At 39.7% G+C, this 12,275-nt stretch overlaps 1 protein-coding gene across 1 annotated transcript in view; it reads left to right on the top strand.

Annotated features, from left to right (window-relative positions):
* Window positions 1-12,275, top strand: part of zmp:0000001082 (integrin alpha-D) — a 30,361-nt gene that overhangs the window by 9,901 nt on the left and 8,185 nt on the right. Inside the window, exons 9-15 of the mRNA XM_037690457.1 lie at window positions 2,380-2,515; window positions 2,605-2,678; window positions 6,156-6,273; window positions 6,406-6,548; window positions 6,885-7,031; window positions 7,121-7,318; window positions 10,168-10,298. Coding sequence (XP_037546385.1) covers window positions 2,380-2,515; window positions 2,605-2,678; window positions 6,156-6,273; window positions 6,406-6,548; window positions 6,885-7,031; window positions 7,121-7,318; window positions 10,168-10,298 — 947 coding nt within the window. The remainder of the gene's footprint in view (window positions 1-2,379; window positions 2,516-2,604; window positions 2,679-6,155; window positions 6,274-6,405; window positions 6,549-6,884; window positions 7,032-7,120; window positions 7,319-10,167; window positions 10,299-12,275) is intronic.

Genomic DNA, 12,275 nt, shown 5'->3' with positions numbered 1-12,275 from the left:
AAACGTTTGTTGAATTCAGAATGTAGAACTTCTGCAGAATGATAGATGATGGCCTGACGAGGCCAGCGAAGCTGACCAATTAGGACTCGTCCATTGAGTTTTATAAAATAACTAGTACGCCCTGGTCACATGACCCTGCGATGTACTGCAGCAATGGCAGCCATAACCAAAACAGGCAAATGTCTGCACTTGGTGTTTTGGTAGATACTGAATAAATAGCCCCAAGTAAGGAATGGCTGTGTATTTTATTTTATTTTTTACAAATATTAATAAAATATATGTAATATAAAAATAATATTTGAATGAATATAAAAATGCCAGAAAGCTGTGTGTACTATGGATGTAGCAACAGAAAAGAAAAGGGAAAAAGTGTTTCCTTTCACTAGTCAGCAGATTTGATCTTAGTGTGAATGTGATTCGACCAGGACTGAAGCTAATAATGTAACTGTTAAAAAGTAGCCTATAAAGCTGATGTAATGGCTGTTAATTATTGCTTTGGCTAGTAGATCGTAGCTTCTTTGGCAGATATTGCTATACAGGTCCTTCTCAAAAAATTAGCATATTGTGATAAAGGTCATTATTTTCCATGATGTAATGATAAAAATGAAACTTTCATATATTTCAGATTCATTGCACACCAACTGAAATATTTCAGGTCTTTAATCGTTTTAATATTGATGATTATGGCATACAGCTCATGAAAACCCAAAATGCCTGTCCCAAAACATTAGCATGGCCTCACCAGCCCTCAGTCTTTTTAAGTTTGTAGAAATAATTCAACAAAAAATGCACCCTGTCAACCTATTAAAAATATGAATGAAATGGGACTTTGCCATTAATACACTTCAACACTTGCTCTTGTCAAGGGCGGATGCCTTTCCCCTCCTCTCTCTCTCCGCTTTGCTCTGCCCTTTCTGTGAAACTGCTTTAGAGCCTATCTTTTACAAATCTTCCAAATCGTAATTCTGATATGGATTTTGTCAGTTGGTCCCTCAACGCAGTTGATAATAATAATAATGCATTAAAACTACAAAATAAAACGAAAAATAAAACAATACAAAATGGCTTTAAAAACATGAAACCAAGAAGAAAATTAAAAAAAATTAAAGTGAGAAGACTAACTTGAACAGATGAGTTTTGAGTTGTGATTTGAAGGTCTGAAGGGAGTTAATATTACGGATGTCTGGGGGAAGAGTGTTCCAAAGTTGGGGAGCAGAGTGAGAAAAGGCTCTGTGTCCCATGGTGCTGAGGCGAACAAGAGGCACGTTGAGGTGGATGGAAGAGGAAGAACGAAGCTAGTGAAGTTGTTGTAAAACTGGGGTATACAACTGGGGATAACATTTCTTTGAAGAGAAGACAGGCTTAGGCAAGGTGATTTGTCCTGTTGGCATGCACGCAGCTGGATATCTCATTGACTTGGAAAACTTGGTGATGTGTCTATCTATGCTGTCAATCGAGGATGTTAAGGATGCATATATAATTGGATTTATGATAACTGGTTTCCTGCTTTTTGGATTCGGCTGGTTCCTGATCTATCAACAAACAAGGACGTCGTCTGCAGCAAATTTGGCCCTGGTCAGGCTGCCTGCCTTATGTGATGGCTTGGTTCGTGCCTCAAGCACCCAGACTCAATTGCTTTTGGCAGGATGGATCAGATCTCAGGGAATACTCTCAGGCACGGTCCAGTGGTATGGCCATTTAAGTTGGACATTTCGGAACCAAGAGGACCGACACAGACTCAATAATCAGAAAAGTTCTGCCTGTCCCCAAAACAATCATGTTTATCTGAATTTGGCTCCCTGACTGGCCTTGACAGGCCAACTTATCTTAATTTGCCTGGAAGCTCTGTAAACCTTGATGCTCCGCCCCTTCCCCCACTCCCACCGAGGAAGTCTACGGAGCAATCAGAGGGGCCTGGCTGAATAAACATTCTGTCATTATTTCAGGACTCTTTGGATTCTATCTGATGTCATCCTTGGCCATCCTCAGCATGCCCTGAGAGTGTACGGATCTCTCCAGAGGGAACTATGTGAACTGAGCAATTTACCACTCTTATCGGAACTCTTGCAGTGCCTCTGTGTGTTGTCTCTGGACATACTCACCACCCTTGCGTCCCCCCCACCCCTGCGGAATGTCTGCGTCATTATGCACTTGCGTGTGAGGTTTTTTTTCATTTTCAGGCTATTAATTTTCAGCCAAAGATTACGAGCATGTTAGGAAATTTTTTGCCTCCAAAACCTATGTTGTCACTTTCATCACTTTATTTTCTGTCCAAACAGGTATGTCTCACTTGTAAATGAGTCTTTGAGGCTCAAGACTCAATGAGATTTATCTGTTTAAGGCTGAATTAATGAATAATATTCAGTTTTCTGTTTTTAGGTCAAAAATGTTAAAATAAATAAATTCATACACATTGTATCGGAGCCAAAAGACAACAATTTTTTCCTAATTGAGAACTATAATGGGCTCACGGGACTCTTGGAAAACTTTCAAAACAAAATCTTTAATATTGAAGGTAATGTTTTTTCCTCTATTTTTATATCACTTTTGTTTGTGTGTGTGTATGCAGCAGTAACACTGATTTTGCTTGTGTTTTATTTTTAGGGTTCAAAGTGACTCGTGCTGGAGAAATGACCAATGAAATGTCTCAGACTGGATTCAGTTCAGTATTTCACAAGGTGAGAAATGTAAATTTTTTAAATCTGTCATGCATCACCTGTTAAACATTTAAAGACTTCAAAAGAAAGAATATCTACTTTAACTTTAAGACCAGCCTGCTTGGACCATCTTGCTATGTTACCATTTACTAGTTCAAGCTAGACCAGTTTCAAAAACATGAATTGTCCGTTACCCCCAACGGACTCCCGCCTCCAAAGATCTGAACTATATTTTAAAATATGTGGATCTGTTGATCTAAAGAACTTATGTATAGTAGTATAATAGTATGGTATGGTATGGTTGTTCAATGCACCTGTTAAGTGAAAGTCCAATGTATTGTCATCATAGTAAGTCCCCAAACAATGACCAAATTTGTGTTCCGTATTTGGATCATCGAAAGTACCAGTAGAGCTCAAGGCTGACGAGAAATAACAGTCTGCCTGAAAAAAATAAAATAAAATCAACAACTGTAGCTTTTCTGAATCCGACTCCCCCATTCGGCTTCGAAGCAGGCCAACTTATCAAATTTCTCCTGGGATACGTGTAAACTAAAAAGGCTCCGTCTATCACAACCCCCCCGCCCCCCAAAACACTTCTGTGAATGCTTATCAGAGCTGTACCAGCTGACACAAACATCTTGACTGGACGATGGTGCTATCTGGAAGTGCTTTATGGACAAATCTCACCGTCTTGTCATCAAATGCATATGTCAATAAATGTGCTTGCTGGTAGTTTTTTGATGTCTTAAATCGTGTCCTGACAAGGACAAGGTGTGAAGAGTTCTTTTTTTGTAATACATTATCCTTTTCTCATGGCTTTTTCCCCTTTTCTATCCAAAAGATTAAAAGGGCCACGCTCTTAGGAGTAGCAGCAACGTGCACTCCGCCCATCTTTCGGATGACTGTACGAACATAATCTCACTGTACTTTGGTGCAATGATAAAGCTTATACTGATTCTTCTTCTGATTCTGATAACAGTAATATTACTTAATTATAAGGACTAAAGCAGTAGACACTGCCTCTCTCACAGTGAAACACTCTGGCTGTGCGCTCCCACGGCAGCGTTCTCTGGTACACGGAGTTCGGTCACATGCACATGTTGCATATGTCTGTACGATGTTGACTATGCTCCGAACACATTAACATTTAATCCAATGTTAGATTTTAGACACTAAAGTCCTGAGGAGGTCAGGGTTCGATGTGGCAGGATGGGGTGGGAGTGATGGTATCTCAGTTCTGGTACCTCCCCTGGCTGCAGTGAATTGGTCACATGCGAATACATAGACGTTTAATAATTTATTATATCATTATATATTATCATTACATTTAATAATATATATTATATCATCAATTTGGGTTAGGGTAAGAGAGACCTGATTACAATTGTAAATGAGGCTCAATGGGATTAACCTGTATAAATAAAGGTTAAATGAAAAAGGGTAGTGTGGCGTCCTCCTTGGAAAATAGTGCAGGAAACACTGAATGGTGCTCTCACCTGCAGTCTGTCTCTGAGTGGGGAACACTGCGATCACCTGCCATGTATCAGACAGCACAACCTACTTTGATCTGATTGGGTCAAACTGTGGCTCTGGTTCTCCTTATTTGTTGAAAACAGCATCAGTTTAATCCCTGGATTATCATTAGATTGGATGGCTTTTAACACATTTTTCCCTCTGATTTTAACAAATCACAGAAATCTGTCTTGGAGACAGATAATTTTACGTATTTAAGACCAACTTACACATTCTTTAATGAATTCAAGACATTTTAAAGGCCTTAATTTTAGATAGATGCATTTAAGACTTTTGAAGAGTGAGGACACTGCTAGAGCTAAATAAGGCAACTGAAACTGTGACAGACATATTGTGATATTGTTCATCTCTATCTTCAACCACTTATCTATAGTTAAGTTGCAGAGACAAATCCAGGAAAGAAACTCAAACATCCCTCCACCTCAGCAACACTCTCCAGCTCCTCCTAAGAACCTCAAGGGATTCTCAGAGCATACATAAACCCTCCAGAGAGTTTTGTGTCTGCCCCAGGGTCTCTTCCCAGTGGGACGTGCCCAGAAAGGCAACAAGGATGCATCCCGATCAGATGAATCTGATTAACCGATTCATTTTGATGCAGAGGAGCAGAAGTCTTCTCCAAACTCCTCTCAGAAGATTGAGCTCCTCACCCCATCTCTACGGCTGCGCCAGGTCCCCCGTACAAAGAAATCTCATTTGTATCTAGGATCTCTTTCTTGACCCATACCACATGACCATACTTGAGGGTTGGAATGCAGACCAGTATATTGAAAGCTTGTTCTTTTGGTTCAGCTTTGGCTTTACCACAACCAACCAAAGTAACGCCCTCATTACTGCAGATGAGGTCCCAATCTATTGGTCCATCTCCCATTCCTTTCTGCTACCTCCATACACAAATCCTTTAAAAAATGGTGCCAGTAACCTCACCTGATCAAAAACACCAAGAAAACTAAAGGTCAATTTAGACATAAGATAAATTAGAATCCATGCTCTTGATATTTTGGTGGTTTTATGGTTGCCCCGGTTCAAATCCCGGTCCGGGGGTCTTTCTGGGTGGAGTTTGCATGTTCTCCCTGTGCATGTGTGGGTTTTCTCCGGGTACTCCGGTTGCCTCTCACAGACCAAAAACATACATGTTAGGCTGATTGGTAACTCTAAATTGTCCCTAGGTGAGAGCGTGAATTGTTGTTCGTCTCGTTTGTCTCTATGTGGCCCTGTGACGGACTTGCGACCTGTCCAGGGTGTACCCTGTCTCTCGCACAGTGGTAGCTGGACATGGGCACCAGTGAACCCCGCGACCAGAAAAGGAAAAAGCGGGTAAAGATAATGGGTGGATGAATGGATGGATGATCACAGTCTTCAATAGATTGATCACACAGTACCTGTCCTTTGAGCGAGATCGACGATTGCACTTCCTTCGAGGACTCAGAGCGTTTGGTGTAAATAGAACAACCATGCTAACCTTTTGTAACACCATTGCATAGCATCATTAGATACTGCATGGCTCTTTGGTTTGGCTCCCTCACAGTTCAGCTGAAAAACTGAACTGAGCACCAATAGTTAAACCAATCACGAACATGATAGGAAAGATAGAATATCGCCCTCTCTGCTTCTCCGATGATAGCTTAAAAGATCATGAATGGTTTTCTTTCCTTACATGTGAAACAAACTATTATCATCAGATTGGTGGTTTAGAATCAACTATAACCGATTCAAGCTCTCCTTTCTTCCAATGTTCATAGGCCTTCTCAACAAAAAAATGCAAACCTTTTAGCTCAATACAGTACATGACAAAAATATTTCGTTCCATTGTAAATACAGAAATTATTGTGAAATGTTGAGCTTTAGCTTAGGGGCAACATTACAAATTGTATTTGCTGCCTACATGGAAGAAGTAGTTTGCAGAGCGTCAGACCTGACAGAAGACTTATCAGACTCTGTGTCCTGACCAGACATTTGTGTTGACAGGAAACTTTGGTTCTGGGTTCAGTGGGATCCAACAGCTGGCGTGGGTCACTCTATGAGCATCAAGTACAAAACAAAAACCAGATCTCAGATCCAGAAATGGAAATGGATTCCTACATGGGTAACCTTAATATTTCCTTATTTATAGCCAACTTGAAATAGCAGTAAACTATTTCCATCAAATCAATTTTTGTTGTGTCTGTGATAAAGCCTTAAGATCATGTTTAAGTTCATAAATAACTAACGGTTGCAGGTTACTCTTTATCTGTTGGAGAGAAGAACGGTGTTGCAATATATTTCACTGGTGCTCCACGTTTTAACCACACTGGACAGGTCGTACTTTTCACAAAAAAGGACAAAAACTGGAAACCAGCTCAAAGAATAAACACGGACCAGGTTCGTATCAATGCTGAGCACTTTATTTTGTCATTTTGATTTCCCATAAAGATTCATAAAAAAATGTGTCCATGTTTAAAACTTAACCTGCCGCCTAAAGTATGTTTGCATTCATTAGAAAAATTAAAGAACTTTGAAAAGTAACTCAAATACTTGACTGTTTTTATAGCTGAAAAATGTCTAAAATTAAGCAGTTGTGCACAGGCGCAGGGTGTTCAGTGGTTAGACTAAGGAAACCAGACAACTCCCTGGCACCTTGGCTGTCGTAAAATTAAGCCTTTGATAAAATATCTGTGTCTCTTGATGGCACAATAAGTGTTCAGTCTATACTTTTAGATTGGTTCCTACTTTGGTGCGGAGCTGTGTTCAGTGGACATCGACTCAGACGGGAACACAGATGTCCTGCTTGTGGGAGCTCCAACGTTTTACCAGCCTCCTGAGAAAAAGGAAGGAAGGATCTACATTTACAGACTTTCTGATGAGGTAGGTAGAACAAAACAAGAAATCTGATTATTTTATTTATAAAGGTGTGTAAGGAATCAGTTTTTATCAAATGGTTGTTATCCTTACAGATCCGACTAATAAGTGAATACAGTGTGACGGCACCATCTATGGGTAGATTTGGTAGCACCATATCCAGTCTTTCAGATCTGAATGGAGATGACCTGAGAGATGTTGCTGTTGGAGCCCCCCTGGAGGACGATAACAGGGGGGCTGTTTACATCTACCTCGGCGACAGACACAGAGGGATACGCAGTACTTTCAGTCAGGTGACACAAAGAGCCAAGATTCTACCAACAAAAAACATTTTCTGATGAGTTTTAAATGTTTTTTAACTGAAAAAAAAAAAAAAAAAAAAACAAATATGTCATTTAAACAAAGTGAGAAAACAAAACAAGAGTACTTCCAGCAGTACGTAATAGACCTGTCAGTAAATTGTCAGGGCAATCAAAATCCAAATCATGAATTCCCTCACACAATAATCCTGGGTTTGTGCCCGTTAGGTATATACGGTACATTACTTGGGTGTGGTTCTAGCAAACTGTTCTATTAAAGAACATGTAAGAACATGAAACTGCAGCTATCAGGTGAAGAACTCACCTATTTATGACTACCAGCCAATCCAAACCGTTTAATGGTCAGAGGAGTGGACTTAACCAGAACCCCTTCAAGGCTTCTTTGATGGAAGTGGTCTTAACAATAAGATCCAATGTGGAGACATAGTCTGAGGAGATTTTATGTACAAATATTTGTGGAGTTGCACTATGGACAACTTACTGTGGACTGTCCTATAAATGGACAGATAAGGATGATCTAGGGAACAAAGGGTTGGACATTTCTGTTACTCTGATATCAACTGGAACATAGACAAGATTAAAAAGGGATCACCTGAGACCTTGCCCTTTGACCACATGACCTTGGAATCAATAAGAACTATCCTTCATCCAAGAGGTCAGCAGCTGTGCAGTTTGGCATTTATACATTAAATGGTTGTCAATTTAGAGGTTGGACATGAACTCGTCTACAGAAAGTTGGCGGACAGCACTGTAGCATAATACGTCTTAGGACGGGTGTTTAAAAACATCAACAAAAGTCAGGAGAAAAACAAAGAAAGATAAAAGTTTATACTTAAAATGTAGAAGTAGCATTTTTGACAAAAGCGAGGAATAATCAAAATATATTTATTTCCCAAATGAGGCTGGTTTGTGGTCTATAACTGTTCCACAAATGTTCCTTAACACTATATTGCTAAAAATGCGGGTCTTTTGACATCTTTGATGTATAATAGTGTGAAAAAAATTAGAAAGTTTGACCAAATTTCAACCAAGGTAAGAAAACACCACTGGATGACATTTAAGCCTTGAGGCAGCATTTCATGGCATGTTACCATAAAGGCTCAGGAGAACGTCAGACGACGGTCGGTACTCACCACAACCTGCTGAGTTCTGAAGACATAAGTCTGTCTTAGATGGACAAAAATACAGTGAACATGTATTCTGTGGACAGATGAGTTCAGGTTCTAGTCTCTTAAAAAAAATGTCTGGGTCTTTGAGGCAAAGACGAGGACAAGCATCCTGGCTAATGTCAGGATGTCAGAGACAGCCCTTTTAAGAGTTTTTAATGACCATCTTTTAACCGTTGATTCAGGAAGCGCTGCTGTTTTTGTGCTTTTAGACCTTTCTGCTGCCTTCGATACTGTGGCCCACAACAGCTTGTCACGACTTGAGCAGGTGGTTGGCATCAAAGACAGTTTTATCCTGGTTTAGATCCTACCTGACTGACAGGAGCTTTTCTGTTCATTTAGGAGAATGTTCTTCATCTTCAGCTCCTCTGATCTGTGGGGTCCCTAAGGGTCTTTTTTAGGTCCACTGCTTTTTAATCTCAACATCCTTTGGGGTCCATTTTTAGAAAACACAACATCCCTTTTCATTGCTTTGCTGATGATACTCAGTTATATCTTCCGATTGAGTAAGATAGGATCAATCCACTGAATCCACTCTTGACCTGTCTAAACGACATTAAAGTCTGGTTAAAATTAAATTTTCAGAATTTAAATGAAAATAAAACTGAAGTCATCAGCTTTGGTAAATGTAACACCCTTAACACGCTTGGCCCCTTGGCCTCATACAGCCACTCCAATGTCAGGAGTTATTTTTGATAGTGCTTTAAAATTAGACAAACCGATAAAGACTGATTGCCAAGGTAAAGTCTTGTCTCCCTTTCAGAGACCTTGAAAAGGTGATTCACACTTTTATTACCTCTCGTTTGGACTATTGTAATTCATTGTATGTTGGTTTTAGACAAATCATCTTTACATCACTTACAATCTGTCCAGAACGCAGCAGCTCGTCTTTTAACAGCAACTAAAATACAACAAACACATAACCCCTGTCCTGGCTTCTCTCCACTGGCTTCCTGTTCACTTTCGGATGGATTTTAAGACTTTATTGCGTGTTTTTAAAGTTTTAAAAGGTCTGGCCCCGTCTTATTTATGTGATCTTATTAACATCTACACTCCAGTAAGAGCACTCCGGTCTACCATCCAGTTCCTAGATGTCCCCGGATCCAAACTGAAATCCAGAGGTGATCGGGGTTCTGCGGTTGCTGCTCCAAAACTGTGGAACAGTTGACCTGATAATTTAAAGACCGCTCAGACTGTTGAGACTTTTAAAGTATTCCTTGACATTTGATCCACGCAGAGTCTGAGAACAAATTTAGAGCTGATTTTTATTGTTGTTGTTGTGTGTTGTATTTTACTGTTCACTTTCTTGTGATTTTGAGTGGCACTAGATGCATTTCCTACTCTTTTTATCCGTCTTAACTGTAAAACACTTTGGTCAGCTTTTATTGTTTTTAAGTGCTATATAAATAAATTGACGTATTGTGAGTGAAAGGCTTAAAGTTAACAATAAAAAATTAAAATAAAAACTTTAATATAAGATGATGGGACCGTTGTGTTAAACATGATTGTGGTCTTGATTTTTTTAAAGTATTGGAAGACCATACTCCACAAAGCACCTGATTAAAGTTTAAATATGCAAAACATATATATAATTCTCTGTAACAAATGCATTTGGTATCCAAATGTTTTCAGTTTTCAAACATTTTATTGTTCCAGAGAATCACGGGTGAAAAACTTGAAGCTGGGATAAGATTCTTTGGACAAGCCATCAGTGGAGACATGGACCTCGGAGATGATGGACTCCCAGATATTGTGGTTGGGTCACAAGGTTCTGCGGTTATCTTAAGGTATGAAATTCACACCAGCGGTTCACTCACTTCAGTTCGCTTTATTATTAAAATATCAAACTATTAAACATGTTTAATTTTACCAACAAACACAAAGCTGAGGATTTGAAAAGAGTCCATGTTCCACTTTTTGTCAAACTGTACAGATGAGGTTTGGTGATTTCAGAACAGTTATATGTTTTCCCAGATTGAAAACATGAGCAGGTTTCATAGAACTTCACTTCCCATTTGCACTGCCCCTAATAAGCCCCAACTCTGGGCAGCCCACCATGGAAACAACCCTTTTGCACTAATATTTTAGCTAGTATTTTTAGCTGATTTGATGCTGATTCAGGACCTCTGTTCGTCCCTGCTTCTCTGGTGGGACCGCGCGAGCTCAGTCGAGATGAGTCCGGACCGCAACGTGAATGCAAGACTCTGATTGGTCAGGGGGAGGAGTCACTGGCTCTCAGAAACTTTTCACCGATCCGCCATTTGCAATTTCTCAGGACGCGGAGCAGCAGCTGGATCTATTTTTAAGATTTTAAAAACAATAATAACAACGCAGTGTTTAATTCTGAAGTCCAGGCGTTTTTTGTGTTTGGTGACCGACGACAAAATTCTAGCGAGCGGTGTCACCGCGGAGGATCATACGAGCTGCAGGCCTGTTGAAGCCCGCGAGGCCGGACCCCGAGCCCCGGCCTCGCATTCTCACAAAAGCCGGATTCCGAGCCCTGGCAGGCGGGAGGACCGGGACGAAGGGTGGAAATGGTTTTTTTTAAACATTTTATGTATAAAAAATAAGTTTTTTTTTTTTTTTAAATCAGTGAAGATTAAAAATAAACAAACGGTGCCGGCTTACTCATGAAATCCTGTTTTCCCTTTGACTTTGTTAAATAATCTGTTAATTAAAGTTAATCCAGCTGAAAAATCATAAAAAGACTAAATTATTGGATCTCTCAGGAATATTTCCCTCAAACATGTTTAAAGAAGAGATACAGCCTTTGGTTCAACTTTATTCTCACCCACAGAAGTACAAATCACAAAACAAGCATTGCACTTTAAATCAAGCCTTTAAATCAAAACTAAACTTTAATTCAAAGCTAAAAATAATCTGTAAACAAGAAAAAAATTATCTGTATACAAGAAACAAAACCACAATGAGTGCAAATACATCAAATGATGGAGAAAAATATAGAATTTTAAATATAGATATCCTGATGCATGCTCAATAATCCAGGTAGAACAATCTAAAAAAGTGAAGTCTGGTCTTCTGGACATTCAAAATACAAAAAAATAAACAAAAATGTAGAAACGTTTCTTCTTTCATTCGAAAGTCTTCTTCAGTCTGAGGAGCTGTGTTCAGCTCAGTCTCATATTTATAAAACGGAGCTGAACACAGCTCCTCAGACTGAAGAAGTCTTTCAAATGAAAGAAGAAACGTTTCTACATTTTTGTTGTTTGTTTTTTGAATGTCCAGAAGACCAGACTTCACTTTTTTAGAGTTAAATATAGATGTTTTTTGTATAATCTGGTTCATCAGATTTAATTCAGTTCAGTTTATTTATACAGCGCCAAGTCACAACAGAAGTCGTCTCAGGGCACTGAACAGAAACACTCATATATAAAAATAATAATTAAACATTACCTGAGGAGCAGACTGCTTTGAGTAACTCATCGCAGAACTCTCATTAGCAGGACTTAGATTCTGGACGCCTCCAGAATCGGTCCTAAAGGGGGTGTGCAGGGCTGAGCAGAGCTGGGGCTGATTAGGAGCAGTGCCAATGGGGCTTTACTGTGAAACTTAACTGTATAGTGACCGAAAGTACAAGATCGGGGATACAGGCAGTAGAGTTTCCTCCGCAGGGTAGCTGGACTCTCACTTAGAGATAGGGGGAGAAGTTCAGTTATCCAGGAGAGACTCAGAGTGGAGCTGCTACTCCTCCACGTCGACAGGAGCCAGTTGAGGTGGTTCGGGCATCTGGTAAGGCGCCTACC

This window comes from Nematolebias whitei, chromosome 16 (genome assembly GCF_014905685.2).
Source record: "Nematolebias whitei isolate Nwh7 chromosome 16, NemWhi1, whole genome shotgun sequence".
Taxonomy (NCBI): Eukaryota; Metazoa; Chordata; class Actinopteri; order Cyprinodontiformes; family Rivulidae; genus Nematolebias; species Nematolebias whitei.
Note: the sequence above shows the minus strand (reverse complement) of the source record. Positions and strands in the feature narration are given on the sequence as shown.